Source organism: Catharus ustulatus, chromosome 33 (genome assembly GCF_009819885.2).
Source record: "Catharus ustulatus isolate bCatUst1 chromosome 33, bCatUst1.pri.v2, whole genome shotgun sequence".
In the NCBI taxonomy this organism is placed as follows: domain Eukaryota; kingdom Metazoa; phylum Chordata; class Aves; order Passeriformes; family Turdidae; genus Catharus; species Catharus ustulatus.
The window spans coordinates 847,073-873,188 of record NC_046253.1 but is presented as its reverse complement, the minus strand read 5'-3'; the positions used below and the strand labels follow the sequence as shown (position 1 = coordinate 873,188).

At 41.5% G+C, this 26,116-nt stretch overlaps 2 protein-coding genes across 8 annotated transcripts; one reads left to right on the top strand and one right to left on the bottom strand.

Moving 5' to 3' along the window:
* The first annotated feature begins 56 nt into the window (after window positions 1-56).
* LOC117009563 (intercellular adhesion molecule 5-like) lies at window positions 57-14,371 on the top strand. 7 transcript variants are annotated; one of them, XM_033083815.1, is made up of 7 exons: window positions 57-528; window positions 2,109-2,351; window positions 2,438-3,199; window positions 3,938-4,060; window positions 7,113-7,418; window positions 10,361-10,624; window positions 14,183-14,371. In XM_033083815.1, the coding sequence occupies exons 1-7, from the start codon at window positions 453-455 to the stop codon at window positions 14,347-14,349; spliced, it is 1,941 nt and encodes a 646-aa protein (XP_032939706.1). In that variant the 5' UTR covers window positions 57-452; the 3' UTR covers window positions 14,350-14,371. The 7 variants fall into 7 exon arrangements, with proteins under 7 accessions (XP_032939706.1, XP_032939705.1, XP_032939699.1 ...); XM_033083814.1 differs by having other exon boundaries at window positions 2,438-3,565; window positions 3,896-4,060; XM_033083808.1 differs by having other exon boundaries at window positions 2,438-3,565; window positions 3,605-4,060.
* A 2,481-nt stretch (window positions 14,372-16,852) lies between these two features.
* FDX2 (ferredoxin 2) lies at window positions 16,853-24,884 on the bottom strand. The gene is made up of 4 exons (XM_033083771.1): window positions 24,755-24,884; window positions 24,567-24,673; window positions 22,901-22,988; window positions 16,853-17,081 (listed from the first exon to the last, which is right to left on the bottom strand). The coding sequence occupies exons 1-4, from the start codon at window positions 24,868-24,870 to the stop codon at window positions 16,925-16,927; spliced, it is 468 nt and encodes a 155-aa protein (XP_032939662.1). The 5' UTR covers window positions 24,871-24,884; the 3' UTR covers window positions 16,853-16,924.
* Window positions 24,885-26,116: the final 1,232 nt, after the last annotated feature.

The window sequence follows — 26,116 nt, the reverse complement described above, 5'->3', positions numbered from 1 at the left end:
AGCCACCCAGGGCCACCCCAAAACCACCCAAGGCCACCTCGAAGCCACTTGGGGACACCTCAAAACCACCTGGGGACACCCTGAGGACACCTAGGGCCACCTCAAAGCCACTCAGGGTCACCTTGAAGCCACTTGAGGCCACCCAAAAGCCACCCAGGGCCACCTCAAAGCCACTTGGGGACACCCAAAAACCACCTGGGACCACCCTGGGGCCACCTGGGGACACCCAAAAGCCACCCAAGGCCACCTCAAAGCCACTTGAGGCCACCTCAAAGCCACCTAGGGCCACCTCAAAGCCACTTGGGGACACCTCAGAGCCACTTGGGGACACCTCAGAGCCACCCCCGGTGCGGCTGCAGCTCCGCGACGGCCGCGGGCGAGTCCTGGCCGAGGGCTCCCGGCCCCGGCTGCAGCTCAGGGTGGTGGCCAGGAGAGGTGACAACGGTGGCCAAATGCTGTGCCGGGCCAGCCTGGAGGTGGGAGGAGCCCAGGTGACCAAGGAGGCGACGGCGCGGCTCGAGGTGCTCTGTGAGTGTTGATTCCGGGGTTTTTTTATTCAAAATTCTCAAAATTTCAGTTTTTTTCTTCCCAAAATTCCTGGGTTTTTTTCCCCAAAATTCCTGGTTTTTTCTCCTCAAAATTGCCTTTTTTTCCCTCAAAATTCCCTTTTTTTCCTCCCAAAATTCCCATTTTTTCCCCCAAAATACCCATTTTTTCCCCTCAAAATTCCTGTTTTTTCCCTCAAAATTCCTATTTTTTCCCCCCAAAATTCCCATTTTTTCCCCTCAAAATTCCCTTTTTTTCCCCCAAAATTCCTGTTTTTTCCTCCCGAAATTCCCATTTTTTACCCGAAAATTCCTGGTTTTTTCCCCCCAAAATTCCCTGGTTTTTTCCCCAAAATTCCCCTTTTTTCCCCCCCTCAAAATTCCTAATTTTTTTCCCCCTGAAAATTCCTGTTTTTTCCCCCCAAAATTCCCCTTTTTTTCACCCCAAAATTCCCATTTTTTTCCCCCAAAATTCCCATTTTTTCCCCTCAAAATTCCCGGTTTTTTCCCTCAAAATTCCTGTTTTTTCCCCCCCCAAAATTCCCGGGTTTTTTTCCCCCAAATTTCCGTTTTTTTTCCCCCAAAATTCCCATTTTTTCCCCCAAAATTCCCATTTTTCCCCCCAAATTCATGGTTTTTTACCCCCCAAAGTCCCCATTTTTTCCCCAAAATTCCCCTTTTTTTCACCCCAAAATTCCTGTTTTTTTCCCCTCAAAATTCCCTTTTTTTTCCCCAAAAATTTCCGGTTTTTTCTGCTCAAAATTCCCCGGTTTTTCCCCAAAATTTTCCTTTTTTTCACCCCAAAATTCCCATTTCCCCCCCCCCCAAATTCCTGTTTTTTTCCCCCCCCCAAATTCCCCATTTTTCCCCCAAAATTCTCCCTTTTTTCACCCCAAAATTTCCATTTTTTCCTCCTGAAATTCCCGGTTTTTTCCCCCAAAAATCCTTTTTTTTTTTCACCCCAAAATTCCTATTTTTTTCCTCCCTGAAATTCCATTTTTTTTCCGCTCAAAATTCTCGATTTTTTCCCCCAAAATTCCCATTTTTTCCCCCCAAATTTCCGTTTTTTCCCCCAAAATTCCACCCAACAATTCCTAAATTCCCTTTTATCCACCCAAATCTTCCCCAAATTCCCATTTTTCCCCCCAAAATCCCTCCTGACATTCCCTAAATTCCCGTTTTCCCCCCCATCTTCCCCAAATTCCCATTTCCCCCCCAAAATCCCTTCTAACAATTCCCAAATACCCATTTTTTTCCCCCAAATCTTCCCCAAATTCCCATTTTTTCCCCAAAATCCCTTCTGACAGTTCCCAAATTCCCATTTTTTCCCCCAAATTTTCCCCAAATTCCCATATTTTATCCCCCAAATTCCCTTTCTTCCCCCCAAAATCCCTCCTGACAATTCCCAAATTCCCATTTTTTTCTCCCAGCATTCCAAATTTCCCTTTTTTCCTCCAAAATCCCTTCTGACAATTCCCAAATTCCCATTTTTTCCCCCAGATTTTCCCCAAATCCCCATTTTTATCCCCCAACATTCCCAAATTCCCATTTTTTCCCCCCCAGACCCTCCGGAATTCCCTCCCCGCGGTTGTCCCTCCAACCGGACGTGGCTCCGGGGGACGCTCGAGGCTCTGTCCTGCCTGGCCACCGGCAACCCCTCCCCCACCGTGCTCTGTGGCCACCACGGGGCCACCGTGGCCACCACCGAGCCCTCGCTGGTCACCGACTCCCGAGCCGGGACCTACGAATGCAAGGCCACCAACGCCTTGGGGACACGGAGCCGGCGCGTCACCGTCAGGGTGGAGAGTGAGTGACACCGGGGGGTGGCCACCGGGGCGCCGTCGGTGGCCACCGAGGTGACCGAGCGGTTTTTTTGTGTCCCCTCCCCAAAGGCGAGCCCACCATGTCCGAGTCAGGGTGTCCGGCGCGCCAGGTGTGGGTGGAGGGACAGAGGTGGCACCTGGAGTGTGGCGCTGACGGGGACCCCGCGCCCAGCACGCGGTGTGAGCGCGAGGGTGGCACTCAAGATGGCGGCACTCAAGATGGCAGCATTCAAGATGACGGCATTCAATATGGCGGCACTCCAGATGGCGGCATTCAAGATGGCGGCATTCAATATGGTGGCACTCAAGATGGCGGTGTTCAAGATGGCAGCATTCAAGATGGTGGTATTCACCATGGTGGCACTTATGGTGGCACTCATGGTGGCACACATGATGGTAGCACTCATCACGATAACACTCAAGATGGTGGCACTCAAGATGGCGGCATTCAAGATGGCGGCACTCAAGGTGACACTCGACATGGTGGAATTCAAGATGGTGGAATTCAATATGGTGGGACTCATGGTGATGGCACTTATGGTGGCACTTATAATGGCACTCAAGATGGTCGCACTCAAAATGGTCGCCCTCATGGTGACACTCAAGATGGTGGCACTCATGGTCACATTAAAGATGGTGGTATTCACCACAGGGACACTCGAGATGGTGGCACTCAAGATGGCACTTATGGTGGCACTCATCATGGTGGCCCTCATGGTGGAACGCAAGATGGCCACATTCAAGATGGCAGCGCTCATGGTCACACTCAAGGTGGCGTCGCTCATGGTCACGCTCAAGATGGTGACACTCACCACAGGGACACTCAAGATGGTGACATTCATGGTGGCACTTACAGTGGCACTTATAGTGGCACTCATGATGGTCACACTCAAGATGGCAGCACTCATGGTCACACTCAAGATGGCGGCACTCATGGTGGCACTTACAGTGACATTCAAGATGGTCACACTCAAGATGGCGGCACTCATGGCGGCACTCATGGTGACACTCAAGATGGCAGCGCTCACCACAGGGACACACAAGATGGCGTCACTCATGGTCACACTCAAGATGGTGGCGCTCACCACAGGGACACTCAAGATGGCATCACTCATGGTCACATTCAAGATGGTGGCACTCATAGTGGCACTCATGGTGGCACTTATAGTGGCACTCAAGATGGTCACACTCAAGATGGTGACACTCAGGGTGGCAGTCATGGTGGCACTCAATATGGCGTCACTCATGGCCACACTCAAGATGGCGACATCCATGGTCACACTCAAGATGGTGTGACTCATGGTCACACTCAAAATGGTGGCACTCATCGTGGGGACACTCAAGATGGTGGCACTCATGGTGTCACTTACAGCGGCACTCGAGATGGTCACACTCAAGATGGCGTCACTCATGGCCACACTCAAGATGGCGACATCCACGGTGACACTCAAGATGATGGCGCTCACCACAGGGACACTCAAGATGGTGACACTCAAGAAGGTCGTACTCAAGATGGTGGCGCTCATGGTCACACTCAAGATGGCGGCACTCATAGTCACACTCAAAATGGCGGCGGTGCCACCCCCGGCCTCCGTGGCCGCGTTGTCACCAGGGCCGATGGCGGCCGCTACGTCTGCAGGGCCACCAACCGGCACGGGGTGGCCACGAGGAGCGTCCTGGTCACCGTGGAGTGTGAGTGACCCCGGGGAGGGGACACCGGGGAGGGGACACCAGGGAGGGGACACCGGGGAGGGGACACCGGGGATCTTCCCAGAATCCCTCACGGAAATTCCCAAATTCCCGTTTTTTACCACAAAATTTCCCAAAAATTCCCATTTTTTACCCCAAAATTCCCTTTTTTAAGCCCAAAAATTCCCTTTTTTTGCCCCAAAAATTTTTCTCCAAAAATTCCCCCTTTTTCCCCAAAATTCCCTTTTTTATCCCCCAAATTTTCCCCCAAATTCTCTTTTTTACCCCAAAATCCCGATTTTTTACTGCAAAATCCCGTTTCTTTTCCTCCAAAATCCCATTTTTCCTACCCCAAAATCCCTGGGTTATTTCCCCCAAAATCCCGATTTTTCATCCCCAAAATCCCGATTTTCCCCCCAAAATCCCATACTTTTTTTCCCCAAAATATTAATTTTTTACCTCAAAATTCCTGTGTTTTTCACCCCAAAATCCCGAGTTTTTACCCCAAAATCCCAGTGGTTTTTTTCCCAAAATTCTCTTTTCTCCCCCCAAAATCTCTGGGTTTTTTCCCAAAAATCCTGTTTTTTAACCCCAAAATCCCAAATTTTCCTCCAAATCCTTCGGTATTTTTTTCCCAAAATCCTGACTTTTCCCCCCAAAAACCCATACTTTTTTCCCAAAATTCTGATTTTTTTTACCCCAAAATCCCCATTTTTCCCCCCAAAACCCCATACTTTTTTCCCCAAAATCCCGATTTTTTTACCACAAAATCCCTTTTTTTTCCCCGAAATCTCGATTTTTTTCCCCCAAAATTCCCATACTTTTTTTCCCCAAAATTCCGATTTCTTACCCGCAAATCCTGATTTTTTAACCTGAAAATCCCATATGTTTTTCCCCCAAAATCCCCGTTTTTCCCCCCAAATCCCATTTTTTCCCCCAAAATCTCTATTTTTCCCCCCAAATCCCATACATTTTTTCCCAAAATTCAGATTTTTTTACCCCAAAATCCCGAATTTTTACCTCAAAATCTCAGATTTTTTTCCCCCAAAATTCCGATTTTTTTACCTCCAAAATCCCGTTTCTTTCCCAAATAATCCCCATTTTTCACCCCAAAATCTCAATTTTTTAACCCCAAGATCCCCATTTTTTCCCCCCAAAATCCCATTTTTTCCCCTAAAATTCTGACTTTTTTACCCAAAAATTCTGCTTTTTTTACCCCAAAATCCCGATTTTCCCCCCTAAGATCCCATACTTTTTTCCCCAAAATTCCGATTTTCTAACTTCAAAATCCCATACTTTTTTCCCCAAAATCCACATTTTTCCCCCCTAAAATCCCATACTTTTCCCCCCAAAATTCAGATTTTTTTACCCCAAAATTCCGATATTTTTACCCCAAAATCCTGATTTTTTAACCTCAAAATCCCATACTTTTTTCCCCAAAATCCCCATTTTTTCCCCAAAAAATCTCTATTTTTTTCCCCTAAAAATCCTCTTTTTCAACCCCAAAATCCCTGGGTTTTTTTCCCAAAATCCCATACATTTTTTCCCAAAAATTCCGAATTTTTACCTCAAAATCTCAGAACTTTTTCCCCCAAAATCCTGATTTTTTGCCCAAAAATCCCGAATTTTTACCTCAAAATCCCATACTTTTTTCCCCAAAATTCCGATTTTTTTACCCCAAAATCCCGATTTTTAACCTCAAAATCCCATACTTTTTTCCCCAAAATCCCCATTTTTCCCTCTAAAATCCCATACTTTTTTCCCCAAAATTCCGATTTTTTTACCTCCAAAATCCCCATTTTTTATCCCAAAATCCCGATTTTCCCCCCGAATATGCCATACTTTTTTTCCCCAAAATTCCGATTTTTTAACCTCAAAATCCCATACTTTTTTCCCCAAAACACCGAATTTTTACCCGAAAATCCCTGTTTATTTTTTCCCAAAATCCAGAATTTTTACCTCAAAATCTCAGAATTTTTTTCCCCAAAATTCTGATTTTTTTTCCAAAATCCAGATTTTTTTACCCCAAAATCCCTTTTATTATTTCCCAAAATCCCGATTTTTTTCCCGCAAAATCCCGAATTTTTACCTCAAAATCTCAGAATTTTTTCCCCCAAAATTCCGATTTTTTTACCTCCAAAATCCCGTTTCTTTCCCAAATAATCCCCATTTTCCACCCCCAAATCCCATACTTTTTTCCCCCAAAATTCCGATTTTTTTACCCCCAAAATCCCCATTTTTTCCCCAAAAATCCCTTTTATTATTTCCCAAAATCCCAATTTTCCCCCCTAAGATCCCATACTTTTTTCCCCAAAAATTCTGATTTTCTAACCTCAAAATCCCATACTCTTTTCCCCAAAATCCACATTTTTCCCCACTAAAATCCCATACTTTTCCCCCCAAAATTCCGATTTTTTTACCCCAAAATCCCGACTTTTTACCTCAAAATCTCAGAATTTTTTACCCCAAAATCTCGAATTTTTACCTCAAAATCTCAGAATTTTTTTCCCCAAAATTCTGATTTTTTCCCCCAAAATCCTTGTGTTTTTTTTCCCTAAAATTCTATTTTTTCCCCTAAATCTCCATTTTTTTTCCCTAAAATCCTGGTTTTTAACCCCAAAATTCCGATTTTTAACCCCAAAATCCCCGTTTTTTCTCCCCAAAATCCCATACTTTTTTCCCCCATAATCCTGTTTTTTGACCCCAAAATCCCATACTTTTTTACGCCAAAATCCCGATTTTTCCCCAAAAAATCCCCATTTTTCACCCCAAAATTCCGATTTTTTTACCCCAAAATTCCATACTTTTTTCCTCAAAATCCCGATTTTTCCCCCCTAAAATCCCATACTTTTCACCTCAAAATTCAGATTTTTTTACCCCAAAATCCCGAATTTTTACCTCAAAATCTCAGAATTTTTTTCCTCAAAATCCCATTTTTCCCCCCAAAATTCTGATTTTTTTCCCCCCAAAAATCCTATTTTTTTCCCCCAAAAAATCCCATATTTTAATTTCCCCAAAATCCCCATTTCTCACCCCAAATTTTTTTACCCCCCAGACCCCCCCGCTCTCCCCCAGCTCGGTTGCCCCGCTCGCCACCGCTGGCTCGAGGGGAGCCCGGCCCGGCTCAGCTGCGCGGCCACCGGGAACCCCGCCCCCAGCGTCAGCTGCGCCTATCGCGATACCCGCAACTATCGCGATATCAGCAACTATCGCGACACGGAGCCGATATCGCGACACGGCGATGTGGCCACGGCGACGCTGGAGGTCGCCAATGTCACCCTGGGCCACGCGGGGATCGTGGAGTGCCGGGCGAGCAACGCGCGCGGGTGGGCGAGCAGGAGCGTCAGCGTGGAGGTGGAGGGTGAGAAATCGGGGGGAAATAAAAAATTGGGATTTTGGGGGATTAAAAAATTGGGGAGAATAAAAAATGAGATTTTGGGGAAAAATAAAAATATGGGGTTTGGGGAAAATAAAAAAAATGTGGGTTTGGGGGAAAATTAAAATATGGGGGGTTTGGGGGAAAATAAAAATTGGGATTTTGGGGAAAATAAAAATGAGATTTTGGGAAAAATAAAAAATGTGATTTTGGGAAAAAATAAAAATTGGGACTTTGGGAAAAAAAATTAAAATGTGGGTTTTGGGGAAAATTAAAATATGGGATTTTGGGGAAATAAAAATTGGGATTTTGGGGGAAAATAAAAATTGGGATTTGGGGGAAAATAAAACATGGGATTTTGGGGGATAATAAAAATTGGGATTTTGGGAAAAATAAAAAATGGGGGTTTGGGGAAAATAAAAATTGGGGTTTGGGAAATAAAAATTGGGGTTTTGGGGAAATAAAAATATGGATTTGGGGAAAAAGAAAAAATTGGATTTTTGGGAAAAATAAAAAATGGGATTTTGGGGAAATAAAAATTGGGGTTTGGGGGGAAAAATAAAAAATGAGAATTTTGGGGAAAAATAAGAAATGAGATTTTGGGAAAAATAAAAGTATGGATTTTGGGGAAAATAAAAAATGGGATTTTTGGGAAAAATAAAAAATGGGATTTTGGGGAAATAAAAAATGGCATTTTGGGGGAAAATAGGAAATGAGATTTTGGGAAAAATAAAAAATTCGGGTTTGGGGGGAAAAACAAAAAATGGGATTTTTGGGGAAATAAAAAATGGGATTTTGGGAAATGAAAAATGGGATTTTGGGAAATATTAAAAAATTGGGGTTTGGGGAAAAAGAAATTAAAATGTGGGTTTTGGGGAAATAAAAATATGGGGTTTGGAAAAAAATAAAAATTGGGGAAAATAAAAATTGGGATTTTTGGGGTAATAAAAATTGGGATTTTGGGGAAATAAAAAATGTGATTTTGGGAAAAAATAAAAAATTGGGGTTTTGGGAAAAATAAAAAAATGGGGGTTTGGGGAAAATAAAAAATTGGGGTTTGGGGGAAATAAAAAAATGGGATTTTGGGAAAAATAAAAAATGGGATTTTTGGGGAAAATGAAAAATGGGATTTTTGGGAAATAAAATTTGGGGTTTGGGGGAAAATAAAAATTTGGGATTTTGGGGGATAATAAAAATTGGGATTTTGGGGAAATAAAAATGGGATTTTGGGAAAAATAAAAAATGAGATTTTGGGAAAAATAAAAAATGTGATTTTGGGAAAAAATAAAAATTGGGATTTTGGGAAAATAAAAAATTGGGGTTTGGGGGAAATAAAAAAATGGGATTTTGGGAAAAATAAAAAATGGGATTTTTGGGGAAAATGAAAAATGGGATTTTTGGGAAATAAAATTTGGGGTTTGGGGGAAAATAAAAATTTGGGATTTTGGGGGATAATAAAAATTGGGATTTTGGGGAAATAAAAATGGGATTTTGGGAAAAATAAAAAATGAGATTTTGGGAAAAATAAAAAATGTGATTTTGGGAAAAAATAAAAATTGGGATTTTGGGAAAAAAAATTAAAATGTGGGTTTTGGGGAAAATAAAAATTGGGGTTTGGGAAATAAAAATTGGGGTTTGGGGGAAATAACAATTGGGGAAAATAAAAATTGGGATTTTTGGGGAAATAAAAAATGGGATTTTGAGGAAATAAAAAATGGGATTTTGGGGAAAAACCTGGAATTCTTCAGGTTAAATCTCAAAGAATTTTGGCGTAAAAAGTCGGGATTTTGGGGGTTAAAAAAATCGGGATTTTGGGGATAAAAAGTCGGGATTTTGGGGGGAAAATTTGTGATTTTGGTGGGGAAAAAATCGGTATTTTTGGGTTAAAAAGTCGGGATTTTGGGGGTAAAATCTCGGGATTTTGGGGATAAAGAGTCGGGATTTTGGGTGAAAAAATCGGTATTTTGGGGGTAAAAAATTGGGATTTTTAGGGTAAAATCCCGGAAATTTGGGGATAAAACCCGGGGAATCTTGAGGTAAAATCTCGGGATTTTGGGGCTGAAAAATCGGGATTTTGGGGGTAAAAAGTCGGGATTTAGGGGTGAAAAAATCGGGATTTTGGTGGCAAAAAAATCCGAATTTTTGGGTAAAAAATCGGTATTTTTGTGATAAAAAATCGGGATTATTGGACTGGAAAATGGGGATTTTTGGGGGTTAAAAAATCGGGATTTTGGGGGTAAAAACCTGGAGTTCTTCAGGTTAAATCACAAAGAGTTTTGGGGTAAAAAATCGGGATTTTGGGGTTAAAAACTTGCGATTTTTGGGGGAAAGATGCGGCATTTTGGGGGAGAAATTTGTGATTTTAGAGTGAAAAAATCGGGATTTTTGGGTTAAAAAGTCGGGATTTTAGGGGTAAAACTTCGGGATTTTGGGGATTAAAAGTCGGGATTTTAGAGGTGAAAAACCGGGATTTTTGGGGGTAAAAAGTCGGGACTTTGGGGTAAAAACCTGCGATTTTGGGGGTAAAAAGTCGGGATTTTGGGGATAAAGAGTCGGGATTTGGGGGTAAAAATGCGTGATTTTGGTGGCAAAAAAATCAGAATTTTTGGGTAAAAACTCGAGATTATTGGACGGAAAAATCGGGATTTTTGGGCTGAAAAATCGGGATTTTGGTTAAAAAATGGGGATTATTGTATTAAAAAAATCTGTATTTTTGTGTTAAAAAAATCTGTATTTTTGGGCTGAAAAATCGAATTTTTTACAGTGAAAAATTGGATATTTTTTGGGTAAAAAATTTTAATTTTTTAGGTTCAAATCCGATTTTTTGGGCGGAAAAATCAGATTTTTGGGGTAAAAAATCAGGATTTTTGGGGTAAAAAATCGGATTTTTTTCGGGTAAAAAATGTAAATTTTATTTTTTTCTCCAGCCCCACCCTGGGCCGTGAATATTCGAGTTTTGCCTCCTCCTCCCATCCCCCCCGGCTCGGATTTCTCCGTGTCCTGCTCGGCTCGGGGGGTTCCTGAGCCCACCCTGAGTTGGGATTTTCCCCCCGCCCCCAACCTGAGCTGGGCAAGCAAAAACGGCTCCGTGGTGGCCACGGGGGCCAGCAGGGACAACGCGGGGAGGTACCGCTGTGTGGCCAGGAATCAACATGGAATAGGGGAGGCGAGTGTGGAGGTCACTGTGCAAGGTGAGAAATGTTTTTAAATTAAATTTTATTTTTTTGGGATTTTTTTTGGATTTTTTTTGGATTTTTTTGGGATTTTTTTGGGATTTTTTTGGGATTTTTTTGGGGTTTTTTTTGGATTTTTTGGGGGTTTTATGGGATTTTTTTGGACTTTCTCAGGATTTTTTGGGGGATTTTTTTTGGATTCTTGGGTGGATTTTTGGGTTTTTATTTTCGTTTTTTGGGATTTTTTTGGGGATTTTTTGGGAATTTTTTTTAGATTTTTGGGGATTTTTTTGGGATTTTTTTAGGATTTTTTTTTGGTTTTTGTGATTTTTTGGGTGAATTTTTTGGGATTGTTTTGGGGTTTTTTGTACATTTTAATGGGATTTTTGGAGGGATTATTTGGGATTTTTTGGGGATTTTTTGGGGAATTTTTGGGGAATTTTTTGGGGATTTTTAGGGATTTTTTGGGGATTTTTGTGACATTTTAGGGCATGTTTTTTTAATTTTTGGAGGGGTTTTTTGGTAATATTTAGGATTTTTGGGGTTTTTTTTATTATTTTTTTTTGATTTTTAAAATATTTTTATGGGATTTTGGGGGATTTTTGAGGGGATTTTTTTCTGATTTTTGGGGATTTTGGGGGGGGGATTTTTTGGGGTTTTTTTGGGGATTTTTTGAGGGGTTATTTGGGGGTTCTTGGGGAGGTATCGCTGTGTGGCCAGGAATCAACATGGGATGGGGGAGGCCAGTGTGGAAATCACTGTGCAAGGTAAAATTTAATTTATTTAAATTTTTGGGATTTTTTGGGGATTTTTTGGGATTTTTTGGGGATTTTTTGGGATTTTTTGGGGGTTTTTTTGGGATTTTTTGGGGATTTTTTTTGGATTTTTTGGGATTTTTTTTGGTTTTTTTAGGATTTTTTTGGGATTTTTTGGGGATTTTTTTGGGGTTTTTTGGGGATTTTAATGGGATTTTCTTGGATTTTTTTTTTATTTTTAGAGGATTTTTTTCAGATTTTTTGGGGATTTTTTGGGGGATTTTTTTGAGAATTTTTCTGGATTTTTTGGGATTTTTTAGGATTTTTTTGGTGATTTTTCAGGGGTATTTTGGGATTGTTTTTGGATTTTTTGAGGGTTTTTCGGGGTTTTTTAGGGATTTTTTGTGGTTTTTTGGGATTTTTTGGGATTTTTTTGGGGCATTTTTGGAGTTTTTTGTGATTTTTTTTAGGATTTTTTTGCGTTTTTTTGTGAATTTTTCGGGGGATTATTTGTGATTTTTCAGGGGATTATTTGGGATTTTTCAGGGGATTATTTGGGATTTTTTGGGGGATTTCTTGGGGTTTTTTTGGGGTTTTTAAGGGATTTTTACGTATTTTTTTTTAGGATTTTTTGGGATTTTTTAGGATTTTTTGGGGATTTTTTTGGGAATTTTTTTTAGGTTTTTAGGGGATTTTTTTGCAATTTTTTTTATTTTTGGGGGTTTTTTGGGATTTTTTGGGGGGTTTATGGGGAGGTATCGGTGTGTGGCCAGGAATAAACATGGAATAGGGGAGGCCAGTGTGGAAATCACTGTGCAAGGTGAGAAATGGGGATTTTTATTTTTTAATTTAATTTATTTATAATTTATTTTTAATTTTTGGGGGATTTTTTGGAATTTTTTGGGGGATGTTTTTGGATTTTTTGCGGGGTTTTTTGGGATTATTTGGGGATTTGGGGGGGATTTTTTTTTTATTTTTGGAGGGATTTTTTTTTATTTTTTTGGGGGTTTTTTTGAGGGATTTTTTTTTGATTTTTCCCCAGGTTCTCACCAATTTTTTTTTCTTTCTCCCCCGCTCCAGGAGAGCGCTGGCTACCCTTACTGGTGGCACTGGTGTTACTGGGAGCCACCAAAAACCCCAAAAAAACTCCATAAAAAACCCCCAAAAAATAAAAAAAAAATCCCAAAAAATCCTGACCCCAGCAGGAAATATTTAAATTTTTAATTGCTGTTTTTTGGGGGTTTTTTAGGCAATTTTTGGGTTTGTTTTGGGATTTTTAAAGTTTTAAAATTTATTTATTTGGTGTTTTTTGGGGTTTTTTTTCGTATTTTTTTTATTTTTTGGGGTTATTTTATTCTGATTTTTTTTGTAATTTAATTTTAATTTTTTTCCTCATATTCTCATCAATTTTTTTTCTTTTTTCCCCCTCCAGGAGAGCGCTGGCTGCCCTTACTGGTGGCACTGGTGTTACTGGGAGCCACCAAAAACCCCCAAAAAACCAAAAAAAAACCCCAAAAAAATCCCCAAAAAACCCCCAAAACCCCTGGGCCCAGCAGGAGTTTAATTTTTATTTTTTTGGGTTTTTTAGGGAATTTTTTGGGTTTTTTTAGTTTTAAAATGTATTTATTTGGTGCTTTTTGGGTGTTTTTTTGGCTTTTTTTTCAGATTTTTTTTATTTTTTGGGGTTATTTTATTCTGATTTGTTTTGTAATTTAATATTTTAATTTTTTTTCATATTCTCATCAATTTTTTCTCCTTTTTCCCCCTTCCAGGAGAGCGCTGGCTGCCCTTACTGGTGGCACTGGTGTTACTGGGAGCCACCAAAAAACCCAAAAAAACTCCATAAAAAAACCCCAAAAAATAAAAAAAAAATCCCAAAAAACCCTTGCTCCAGCAGGAAATATTTAAATTTTTTATTGCTGTTTTTTGGGTTTTTTAAGGAAATTTTTTTAGTTTGTTTTGGGATTTTTAAAGTTTTAATATTTATTTATTTGGTATTTTTTGGGTGTTTTTTTAGGGTTTTTTTTCAGATTTTTTTTATTTTTTGGGGTTATTTTATTCTGTTTTTTTTTGTAATTTAATATTTTAATTTTTTTTCATATTCTCACCAATTTTTTTCTTTTTCCCCCCTCCAGGAGAGCGCTGGCTGCCCTTACTGGTGGCACTGGTGTTACTGGGAGCCACCAAAAACCCCCAGAAAAATCCAAAAAATCCCAAAAAAACCCCCTGGACCCAGCAGGAAATATTTAAATTTTTTATTGCTGTTTTTTGGGTTTTTTAAGGAAATTTTTTTAGTTTGTTTTGGGATTTTTAAAGTTTTAAAATTTATTTATTTGGTGTTTTTTGGGTGTTTTTTTTGGCTTTTTTTTCAGATTTTTTTTATTTTTTGGGGTTATTTAATCTGGTTTTTTTTGTAATTTAATATTTTAATTTTTTTTCATATTCTCATCAATTTTTTCTCCTTTTTCCCCCCTCCAGGAGAGCGCTGGCTGCCCTTACTGGTGGCACTGGTGTTACTGGGAGCCACCAAAAACCCCAAAAACCTCCATAAAAAAAACCCCAAAAAAAATCCCCAAAAAACCCCCAAAACCCCTGGACCTAGCAGGAGTTTAATTTTTATTTTTTTGGGTTTTTTAGGGAATTTTTTGGGTTTTTATAGTTTTTAAAATGTATTTATTTGGTGTTTTTTGGGTGTTTTTTTAGGGTTTTTTTTTGGTTTTTTTTAATTTTTGGGGTTATTTTATTCTGATTTTTTTTGTAATTTAATTTTAAAATTTTTTTTCATATTCTCACCAATTTTTTTTCTTTTTTCCCCCTCCAGGAGAGCGCTGGCTGCCCTTACTGGTGGCACTGGTGTTACTGGGAGCCGGCACCGCCCTGGGATCGCTCGGAGCCCTCGGCTGCTTCGTCAAGAGCAGGGCAGGGAAAAAAGGAGAATACAACGTGAGGGAGGCTGAGGGGATCTGTATCCAGCTGGGAAATAAATAAAATAAATTAAATTAAATTAAAAAAAAAATTTTATATGTGTGTGTGTTTGTATGAATTAAAAAAAATAAAAAAATCGGAAAAAAAATCACCAAAAAAATCAAATTTCGAACAAAAAAAGGAGAGAACAACGTGAGAGAGGCTGAGAAATAAATAATATAAATTAAATTAAATTTTTAAAAAATAATTTACATATGTATGTGTTTGTATGAATTTAAAAAAATTTAAAAAATCTGAAAAAAATCACCAAAAAAATCAAAATACGAACACAAAAAATGAGAATACAACGTGAGGGAGGCTGAGGGGATCTGTATCCAGCTGGGAAATAAATAAAAATAAATTAAATAAATAAAAATTAAAATTAAAAAAAATTATATGTGTGTATGTGTGTGTAAATTAAAAATAAATTTAAAAAAAACACCAAAAAAATCAAATTACGAACACAAAAAAGGAGAGAACAACGTGAGAGAGGCTGAGAAATAAATAATATAAATTAAATTAAATTTTTAAAAAATAATTTATATATGTGTGTGTTTGTATGAATTTTAAAAAATAAAAAAAAATTAAAAAAAAAAATCAAATTACGAACACAAAAAAGGAGAATACAACGTGAGAGAGGCTGAGGGGATCTGCATCCAGCTGGGAAATAAATAAAAATAAATTAAATAAATTAAAATAAAATTTTAAAAAAATTATATATGTGTATGTGGGCGTAAATTAAAAAAAAATGGAAAAAACACCAAAAAAAATCAAATTACGGACACAAAAAAGGAGAATACAACGTGAGAGAGGCTGAGGGGATCTGTATCCAGCTGGGAAATAAATAAAATAAGTTAAATAAATAAAAATAAAAATTAAAAAAAATTATATATGTGTATGTGTGCGTAAATTAAAAAAAAATCGGAAAAAAATCACAAAAAAATCAAATTACGGACACAAAAAATGAGAATACAACGTGAGGGAGGCTGAGGGGATCTGTATCCAGCTGGGAAATAAATAAAAATAAATTAAATAAATTAAATTAAAATTTAAAAAAAATTATATTTGTGTGTGTGTGTGCGTAAATTAAAAAAAAACTGAAAAAATCACCAAAAAAATCAAAATATGAACACAAAAAAGGAGAATACAACGTGAGGGAGGCTGAGGGGATCTGTATCCAGCTGGGAAATAAATAAAATAAATTAAATTAAAATTAAATAAAAATGTAAAAAAAATTTTATATGTGTATGTGTGTGTAAATTAAAAAAATATCCAAAAAAATAACAAAAAAAATCAAAATACGGATACAAAAAAGGAGAATACAACGTGAGAGAGGCTGAGGGGATCTGGATCCAGCTGGGAAATAAATAAAATAAATTAAATAAATTAAATAAATTAAATAAAAATTAAAAAAAATTATATGTGTGTATGTGTGTGTAAATTAAAAAAATATCCAAAAAAATAACAAAAAAAATCAAAATACGGACACAAAAAATGAGAATACAACGTGAGTGAGGCTGAGAAATAAATAAAATAAATTAAATTAAAATTTTAAAAAAATTATATATGTGTATGTGTGTGTAAATTTAAAAAAAATCCCAAAAAAATCACAAAAAAAATCAAAATACAGACACAAAAAAGGAGAATACAACGTGAGGGAGGCTGAGGGGATCTGCATCCAGCTGGAAAATAAATAAAATAAATTAAATAAATTAAATTAAAATTTAAAAAAAATTATATGTGTGTGTGTGTGTGCGTAAATTAAAAAAAAAACGGAAAAAATCACCAAAAAAATCAAATTACGGACACAAAAAATGAGAATACAACGTGAGGGAGGCTGAGGGGATCTGTATCCAGCTAGGAAATAAATAAAAATAAATTAAATAAATAAAAATTAAAATTAAAAAAAATTATATATGTGTATGTGTGTGTAAATTAAAAAAATATCAAAAAAAAATCACCAAAAAAATCAAAATACGAACACAAAAAATCATTTTTTAAATTTTAAATTGACAAAATCTCCCAAATTCAAGGCTAAAAATATGGGAATAAATTTTATTTATTTTTTTATTTTTCCAGGGTGTCCCCCCTTTTCCTGGGGAATTTCTGGGGGGATTTTACCTTCAAAAATTCAATTTTTTTATTTAAAATCAAAGAAAAATCCACAAATTCCAGGTTGATATTTTGATAATTAATTTTATTTATTTTTTTATTTTTCCAGGGGTGTTCCCCCTTTTCCTGGGGAATTTCTGGGGGGATTTTTACCTTCAAAAATTCAATTTTAACCTTCAAAAATTCAATTTTTTGATTTAAAATCAAACAAAAATCCACAAATTCCAGGCTGATATTTTGATAATTAATTTTATTTTTTTTTCTCTTTTCCAGGGGGGGTCCCCCCTTTTCCTGGAGGGGTTTTGAGGGGATTTTTACATTCAAAAATTCAATTTTTACCTTCAAAAATTCAATTTTTTTATTTAAAATCGAAGAAAAATCCACAAAATCGAGACTAAAAATGTGATAATTAATTTTATTTTTTTTTCTCTTTTCGAGGGGGGTCCCCCCTTTTCCTGGGGGGGTTTTTGGGGGTCCCCCCCCGGGGTCAGTGAGGTTTGGGGACGTGTCCATCCACGTAGAAATTTCTGGTGACTCTGGGCAGGACGATCTGAGCTCCCTCCAGGGCCGGGCTCAGCAGAACCTGACAGCCAAGGCGAGAATTCTCCTGCAGCAGAGGGGCCTGGTCCAGCAAATCTTCTTCTCTGGGGGGGTGGAAAAAATTTGGGATTTTTTGGGATTTTTTTTGGGTTTTTTTGGGATTTTTTTGGGATTTTTTTGGGGTTTTTTGGGGATTTTTTATGATTTTTTTTTATTTTTTTTCGATTTTTTGGAGGGTTTTTTTTGAAATTTTTGAAAGGTTTTTTGGGATTTTTTTTTATTTTAAAATTGTTTTATATTTTTAATTTTGGGGATTTTTTGGGGGTTTTTCGGGATTTTTTGGGTTTTTTTGGGATTTTTTTGGGTTTTTTTTGGGATTTTTTAAAGATTTTTTGGAGGGTTTTTTTGAAATTTTTGTAGGGTTTTTTGGGATTTTTAAGGAATTTTTTGGTGATTTTTCAGGGGTATTTTGGGATTGTTTTTGGATTTTTTGGAGGTTTTTTTTGAAATTTTTGTAGGGTTTTTTGGGATTTTTTAGGATGTTTTTGGTGATTTTTCAGGGGTATTTTGGGATTGTTTTTGGATTTTTTGAGGGTTTTTTTGGGATTTTTTTTGAGTTTTTTTGGGGTTTTTTGGGGTTTTTTTGGATTTTTTTACGATTTTTTTTTGATTTTTTAAAGATTTTTTTGGAGGGTTTTTTTGAAATTTTCGTAGGGTTTTTTGGGATATTTTTGGGGATTTTAAAATTTTTTTATTTTTTTAATTTTGGGGATTTTTTTGGGGTTTTTTGGGATTTTTTGGGGTTTTTTTGGGATTTTTTAAGATTTTTTTTGGATTTTTTTTGGATTTTTTGGAGGTTTTTTTTGAAATTTTTGTAGGGTTTTTTGGGATATTTTTGGGGATTTTAAAATTTTTTTTTTTTAATTTTGGGGATTTTTTTGGGGTTTTTCGAGATTTTTGGGGGGATTTTTTTGGGATTTTTTTGGGGTTTTTTTGGATTTTTTTTGGATTTTTTGGAGGGTTTTTTTGAAATTTTTGTAGGGTTTTTTGGGATTTTTAAGGAATGTTTTGGTGATTTTTCAGGGGTATTTTGGGATTGTTTTTGGATTTTTTGAGGGATTTTTTGGGGTTTTTTAGGATTTTTTGGGGGTTTTTTTTGGGGTTTTTTTGGGATTTTTTACGATTTTATTCGGATTTTTTTTCGATTTTTTGGAGGGTTTTTTTGAAATTTTTGTAGGGTTTTTTCGGGATATTTTTGGGGATTTTAAAATTTATTATTTTTTTAATTTTGGGGATTTTTTTGGGGGTTTTTTGGGATTTTTTTTGGGTTTTTTTGGGGTTTTTTTTGGATTTTTTACGATTTTTTTTGGATTTTTTTTAGATTTTTTTTAGATTTTTTGGAGGGTTTTTTTGAAATTTTTGTAGGGTTTTTTGGGATTTTTAAGGAATTTTTTGGTGATTTTTCAGGGGTATTTTGGGATTGTTTTTGGATTTTTTGGGGGTTTTTTTGGGGATTTTTTGGGGGTTTTTTTGGGAATTTTTTTGGATTTTTTGGGGGTTTTTTTGGGGGTTTTTTTTGGGATTTTTTGGGGGTTTTTTTGGATTTTTTTGGATTTTTTGGAGGTTTTTTTTAAATTTTTGTAGGGGTTTTTGGGATATTTTTTGGGAATGTTTTGGGGTCATTGGGGAGGGGTTTGGGGGGGGTCCCAGGAGGGGTTTGGGGTCCCCTGGAGGGATTTTGGGGTCCCCCAGAAATACAGGAAGGGATTTTGGGGGGTCCCAGGGAGGATTTTGGGGTCCCGGGAGGGGTTTGGGGGACTGGGGAGAGGTTTGGGGGGGGTCCCAGGAATATTTTGGGGTCATTGGGGAGGGGTTTGGGGGATCCCAGGAGGGGTTAGGGGGGTCCCCAGGATGATTTTGGGGTCCCTCAGGGCTCCCCAGGAGGGATTCTGGGGGGTCCCTGGGGTATTGGGGAGGGGTTGGGGGCACTGGGGAGGGATTTTTGGAGTCCTCAGGAAGATTTTGGGGTCCCCCAGGGCATTGGGAAGGGAGTTTGGGAGGGGTCCCAGGAATATTTTGGGGTCATTGGGGAGGGGTTTGGGGGATCCCAGGAGGGTCCTCAGGAAGATTTTGGGGTCCCCCAGGGCATTGGGAAGGGGGTTTGGGGGGTCCCAGAAATATTTTGGGGTGCCCAGGAAGGGTTTGGGGTCATTGGGGAGGGGTTTTGGGGTCCCTCAGAAGGAATTTTGGGGTCCCCAGGAATACCAGGAGGGATTTGGGGGTCCCCAGGAGGATTTTAGGGTCCCCAGGAGGGATTTTGGGTTCCCCCAGGGCTCCAGGGAGGGATTTTGGGGTCCCAGGAGAGGTTTGGGGTCCCCAGGGATATTTTGGGTCCCCCAGGCTGATTTTGGGATCCCAGGACAGATCTTGGGTCCCCCAGGAGTATTTCAGGGTCCCCCCAGGGATATTTTGGACTCCCCCCAGGAATATTTTGGGTTCCCAGAAGAGATTTTGGGGTCCCCCCAGGAGGATTTTGGGGTCCCCCCTCGGATAATTTTGGGGTCCCCCCAGGAATATTTTGGGTTCCCCAGGGATATTTCGGGGTCCCCCCAGGCTGATTTGGGTGCCCCATGGATGATTTTGGGCTCCCCCAAGGATATTTTTGGGTCCCCCCAGGATGATTTCGGGGTCCCAGGAATATTTTGGGTTCTCCAGGAAGTTTTTTGGGGCCACCCCATGCTGATTTTGGGGTCCCTCCAGGGATATTTTGGACTCCCCCAAGGATATTTTGGGGCCCCTCCCAGGAATATTTTAGGTCCCCCCAGGGCAGATTTTGGGGTCCCAGGGATATTTCGGGGTCCCCTCAGGGATATTTTGGGTTCCCCAGGAATATTTTGAGGTCCCCCCCAGGATGATTTTGGGGTCCCCCAGGAAGTTTTTTGGATTCCCAGGATGATTTGAGGTCCCCCTCCCGGATGATTTCAGGGTCCCAGGGATATTTTGGTTCCACCAGGAAGTTTTTTGGGGTCCCAGGGACATTTGGGGTCCCCCCAGGGCAGATTTTGGGATCCCAGGGATATTTTGGGTCCCCCCAGGATGATTTCGGGGTCCCTCAGGAGGATTTTGGGGTCCCAGGACAGATTTTGGGTCCCCCTCCCGGATAATTTTGGGGGCCCCCCAGGAATATTTTGGGTTCCCCAGAGATATTTTGGGGTCCCCCCAGGGCAGATTTTGGGATCCCAGGAATATTTTGGGGTTCCCAGAGAGGATTTTGGGGTCCCCCCAAGGATATTTTGGGTTCCCCAGGACAGATTTTGGGTCCCCAGAAGAGATTTTGGGGTCCCAGGACAGATTTTGGGGTCCCCCCAGGGATATTTTGGGTCCCCCCAGGGATATTTTGGGTCCCCCCAGGAGGATTTTGGGTTCCCCCAGGTTGATTTTGGGATCCCAGGGATATTTTGGGGTCCCCCCCAGGCTGATTTGGGTCCCCCAGGAAGTTTTTTGGGGTCTCCCCATGCTGATTTTGGGGTCCCCCCAGGGATATTTCGGGGTCCCAGGAATATTTTGGGTCCCCCAGGAAGTTTTTTGGGGCCCCCCCTGGAAAATTTCGAGGTCCCCCCAGGGATATTTCGGGGTCCCCCAGGAAGTTTTTTGGGGTCCCAGGGATATTTTGGGGTCTCCCCAGGACAGATTTTGGGTTCCCCAGAGATATTTCAGGGTCCCCCCCAGGAATATTTTGGGTCCCCCAGGCTGATTTTGGGGTTCCAGGACAGATTTTGGGTCCCCCAGGAATATTTCAGGGTCCCCCCACTCAGGCAGATTTTGGGGGTCCCCTAGGGATATTTTGGACTCCCCCAAGGATATTTTTGGGTTCCCAGATGGGATTTTGGGGTCGCAGAAATATTTTGGGTTCCCCCAGGACAGATTTTTGGGTTCCCAGGGATATTTGGGGCCACCCCATGCTGATTTTGGGGTCCCAGGGATATTTCAGGGCCCCCCCCAGGGATATTTTGGGGTCCCAGGGATATTTTGGGATGTCCCCCAGGCTGATTTTGGGATCCCAGGACAGATTTAGGTCCCCCAGGGAGGATTTCAGGGTCCCCCCAGGGATGATTTTGGGTTCCCCCAGGAAGTTTTTGGGTTCCCCCAGGATGATTTCGGGGTCCCTCAGGAGGATTTTGGGGTCCCAGGACAGATTTTGGGTCTCCCCTCGGATAATTTTGGGGCCCCCCCAGGAATATTTTGGGTTCCCCAGGGATATTTCGGGGTCCCCCCAGGCTGATTTGGGTGCCCCAGGGAAGATTTTGGGGTCCCCAGGGATATTGTGGGTCCCTCCCAGGATGATTTCGGGGTCCCCAGGAATATTTTAGGTCCCCTCAGGGCAGATTTTGGTATCCCCAGGGAGGATTTCAGGGTCCCTCCAGGATGATTTTGGGTCCCTCCCAGAAGGGATTTTGGGTTCCCAGAAGGGATTTTGGGGTCCCTCCCAGGCTGATTTTGGGATCCCAGGACAGATTTTGGGTTCCCCAGAACGGATTTTGGGCTCCCCCAGGGATATTTCGGGGTCCCAGGGATATTTTGGGTCCCCCCAGGAGGATTTTGGGGTCCCAGGACAGATTTTGGGTCCCCCCCTCGGATAATTTTGGGGTCCCCTCAGGAATATTTTGGGTTCCCCAGGGATATTTCGGGGTCTCCCCAGGCTGATTTGGGTGCCCCAGGGAAGATTTTGGGGTCCCCAGGGATATTGTGGGTCCCTCCCAGGATGATTTCGGGGTCCCCAGGAATATTTTAGGTCCCCCAGGGCAGATTTTGGGATCCCCAGGGAGGATTTCAGGGTCCCTCCAGGAGGATTTTGGGTCCCTCCCAGAAGGGATTTTGGGTCCCCAGGAATATTTTGGGTTCTCCAGGACAGATTTTGGGGTCCCAGGGATATTTTGGGGTCCTCTCAGGGATATTTTGGGTCCCCCCAGGATGATTTCGGGGTCCCTCAGGAGGATTTTGGGGTCCCAGGACAGATTTTGGGTCCCTCAGAACGGATTTTGGGCTCCCCCAGGGATATTTTAGGATCCCCCCAGGGATATTTCGGGGTCCCAGGGATATTTTGGGTCCCCCCAGGAGGATTTTGGGTTCCCTCAGGATGATTTCGGGGTCCCTCAGGAGGATTTTGGGGTCCCAGGACAGATTTTGGGTCCCCCCTCGGATAATTTTGGGGTCCCCCCAGGAACATTTTGGACTCCCCCAAGGACATTTTTGGGTTCCCAGAAGGGATTTTGGGGTCCCCTCCAGATGATTTCGGGGTCCCCCCAGGGATATTTTAGGTCCCAGGGATATTTTGGGTTCCAAGAAGGGATTTTGGGTTCCCAGAAGGAATTTCAGAGTCGCCCCCAGGGATATTTTGGGTTCCTCAGGACAGATTTTGGGGTCCCAGGGATATTTCGGGGTCCCCTCAGGGATATTTTGGGTTCCCCAGGAATATTTTGAGGTCCCCCCCAGGATGATTTTGGGTTCCCCCAGGAAGTTTTTGGGTTCCCCAGGACAGATTTTGGGTCCCCCAGAAGGGATTTCGGGGTCCCCCAGGGATATTTTGAGCTCCCCCAGGAATATTTCGGGGTCCCCCCCAGATGATTTTGGGTTCCCCAGGTTGATTTAAGGGTCCCCCAGGACAGATTTTGGGGTCCCCCCAGGGATATTTTGGACTCCCCCAAGGATATTTTTGGGTTCCCAGAAGGGATTTTGGGGTCCCCCAGGAAGTTTTTTGGGTTCCCAGGGATATTTGGGGTCCCCCCCAGGTTGATTTGGGTCCCCCAGGAAGTTTTTTGGGGTCCCTCCCAGGATGATTTTGGGGTCCCCAGGAATATTTTAGGTCCCCCCAGGGCAGATTTTGGGGTCCCCAGGATGATTTTGGGGTCCCCGGTGCGGTTACCGCTCGTCGGGCGCCGGCAGCCGGCCCAGGTGCGGCTCGCTGATGTAAACGTGGCAGGTGGAGCAGGCCAGCGACGCCTCGCACGCGCCTGGGGACGGCGGGGACGGCGCGATATCGAGGGCATGTCGTGATATCCATGGGAATGTCGGGATAATTATGGGAATATCGTGATATTCATGGGAATGTTGGGATATCCATGGGAATGTCATGATATTCATGGCAATGTTGGGATATCCATGGGAATGTCACGATATTAATGGGAATGTCGGGGATGTCGCGATATCCATGGGAATGTCGGGATATCCATGGGAATGTCAGGAATGTCGGGATACCCCCGGGAATGTCACGGTATCCATGGAAATGTCGGGATATCCATGGGAATGTCAGGGATGTCGCGATATCCCGGGAATGTAGCGATATCCATAGGAATGTGGAGATATTAATGGGAATATCGCGATATCCCTGGGAATGTCACAATATCCTCAGGAATTTCGTGATATCCATGGGAATATCGGGATATCCACAGGAATGTCGAGATATTAATGGGAATATTGCAATATTCATGGGAATGTCAGGATATCCATGGGAATGTCACGATAGCCATGGGAATGTCAGGGATGTCACGATATCTCGGGAACGTCACGATATTCATGGGAATATTGGGAATATCAGGATAGTCATAGGAATGTCGGGAATGTCGGGATATGCCCGGGAATGTCGCGATATCCATGGGAATGTCGGGGATGTCCATGGGAATGTCGTGATATCCATGGAAATGTCATGATATTCATGGCAATGTCAGGATGTCCATGGGAATACCATGATATCCATTGGAATGTCGTGATATCCCAGGAGTGTCATGATATCCACGAGAATATTGTGATATTCATGGGAATGTCTGGGATGTCGCGATATGGGGATGGGGATGTTGTGATATGCATGGGAATATCGTGATATTCATGGGAATGTCGGGATATCCATGGGAACGTCGGGATATTCATGGGAATGTCGAGATATTAATGGGAATATTGCGATATTCATGGGAATGTCAGGATATCCATGGGAACGTCAGGATATTCATGGGAATGTCAGAGATGTCACAATATCCCGGGAATGTCGCGATATTCATGGGAATATTGGGAATATCAGGATAGTCATAGGAATGTCGGGAATGTCGGGATATGCCCGGGAATGTCGCGATATCCATGGGAATGTAACAATATCCATGGGAATGTCAGGATATTCATGGGAATACCATGATATCCATGGGAATGTCACGATATCCATGGGATTATTGTGATATCCATGGGAATGTCACAATATTAATGGGAATGTCGGGATATTAATGGGAATGTCGGGGATGTCACGATATCCATGGGAATATCGGGAATGTCACGATATCCATGGGAATGTCATGATATTCATGGGAATATCGTGATATCCCCAGGAATGTCGGGATATCCATGGGAACATCGGGATACCCATGGGAATGTCGGGATAATCGCGATAATTAACAGGAATATCGGGATATCCTCTGGGACGCGCCCATCCCATCCCCATCCCCATCCCCATCCCCATCCCCGTTCCCATCCCCGCTCCCTTCCCTCGTTCCCGTTCCCGTTCCCTTCCCCCGTTTCCCATCCCGGTTCCCGTTCCCGCTCCCCACCCTCCAGCTCCAGCCCGTGCCGCTGCGCCAGGCTCAGCACGTTGTCACCGACTCTGCCTCGCACCGGCACCCGCCGCCCTTCCCGGTCCACGAACACCACGTTAACCCTGAGGAAAAAACCGGACGCCTCAGCACCGGGACTCGCTTTTCCGGTACCGCCGCTTCGGGAAGGTGTTCCCGGTACCCACACGGCGGCCTCGGGTTCTTCCGCCGCGGCCCGGCCGCTGCTGAGGCGGCGGGAGACGCTCCGGAGCAGCCGCCGCGTAACGGAGGCGCCGCTCGTCGCTGCCATGGGCGCCGCCATGTTGGGCGCCACGTGATCCGAACCACGTGACACAGGTTTAACAGCGAGCATGCGCAGTGACGTTATTTGTATCACGTGACACACGACCGGGAACTACAAAAACATCACGGGATCGCCGCCATGATTGCTAGCGCGTGACCGGAACCGGAAGTGAGCGTGACCGGAAGTGAGTGCGGCCTACTCCGCGTTCTGAAGCCTCCGACTCGAATTTTGGGGGAAAATTTGGGAATTTTGGGGAAAATTCGGAATTTTGGGGCTCCAGGAATAATTTAGGGGGGTGTGAAAGAAGAAAGGGGCACCCAGGGGAGTTCTTTAATGGTTTTGGGTCAAAGTGGTTTTTTTTTTAGGGTGAGAAATAACGAAACGCCACTGAAATAACCCAGAATCCCCCCCTAAAAAATAAAGAGCAGCGATATAAATATAATTTTATTTTTGGGGGGAAGGGAAAGGGAAGCGATGGGGGGTGAGGGGGACACAGCCCCCCACAAAACCCCCCTTATACAGCAAAACCAGACAATAAAAACAAGGAATAAAAGTCAAAATTTTGGGAAATCCCCCCCAAAAAAATAAAGAAAAAGAGGTGGGGAGTGAAACCCACACAGAGAAAAAGAAAAAAATTTGGTTGTTTAAGATTAAAAAAACAAGGTTAAAGTAGAAAGGTAAAAATAAAAATTTAAAATAAAATAAAAGTGTAAAAACAGCAACGGCTCCAGTTGTTAAAAAAAGGGAAAAACAGCAAAAAAAATAAAAGCAAAAAGAAAAAAAAAATAAATCACAACAACCCCACGCCAGTGAAATGTTTAAAAAGGGGAATTTGGACCCCAAAATAAAAGGGAGAAACCCCCTCAAAAAAATTGGAGACCCCAAAAAAGGGGAAACCCCAAAAAGAAATCCCAAAAAACTCAAAAAAGTGGAGAAAAACCCCTAAAAATTGAGAATAAAACTCTAAAAAATGGAGAAAAAAGCTTAAAAATGGAGAAAAAATCAGAATTTTCCCCAAAAGCAGCAGGTTAAGGCAGGGAGGTTTTTTTGGGGCTCCCAGGGGCTGCTTTGGGGAGGGGGAGGCAGAAAAAAAATCACAAAAATTTAAATTTTTAAAGTTTTTTGGGTGGGGGTTTAAATATTTCAAGGTGGGGGTGAGGAGTGGTGGAAATTTTAAAATTTTCCCCAAAAAATCCTCAAATAAACAAAAAAAATCCCAAAAAATTCAGTATAAAAGATAAAAAGGGAGGGTGTTGAAAATGCT

Coding starts and splice junctions, on each gene's coding strand:
- LOC117009563 (XM_033083812.2), top strand. CDS start 453: ATGCTGTGCCGGGCCAGCCTGGAGGTGGGAGGAGCCCAGGTGACCAAG. Junction 4,061..7,112: donor CGTCCTGGTCACCGTGGAGT/GTGAGTGACCCC, acceptor TTTACCCCCCAG/ACCCCCCCGCTCTCCCCCAG. Junction 10,625..14,182: donor TGTGGAGGTCACTGTGCAAG/GTGAGAAATGTT, acceptor TTCCCCCTCCAG/GAGAGCGCTGGCTGCCCTTA.
- FDX2 (XM_033083771.1), bottom strand. CDS start 24,870: ATGGCGGCGCCCATGGCAGCGACGAGCGGCGCCTCCGTTACGCGGCGG. Junction 24,674..24,754: donor GAAGAACCCGAGGCCGCCGT/GTGGGTACCGGG, acceptor TTTTTTCCTCAG/GGTTAACGTGGTGTTCGTGG. Junction 22,989..24,566: donor GCACGGGCTGGAGCTGGAGG/GTGGGGAGCGGG, acceptor CGCCGTCCCCAG/GCGCGTGCGAGGCGTCGCTG.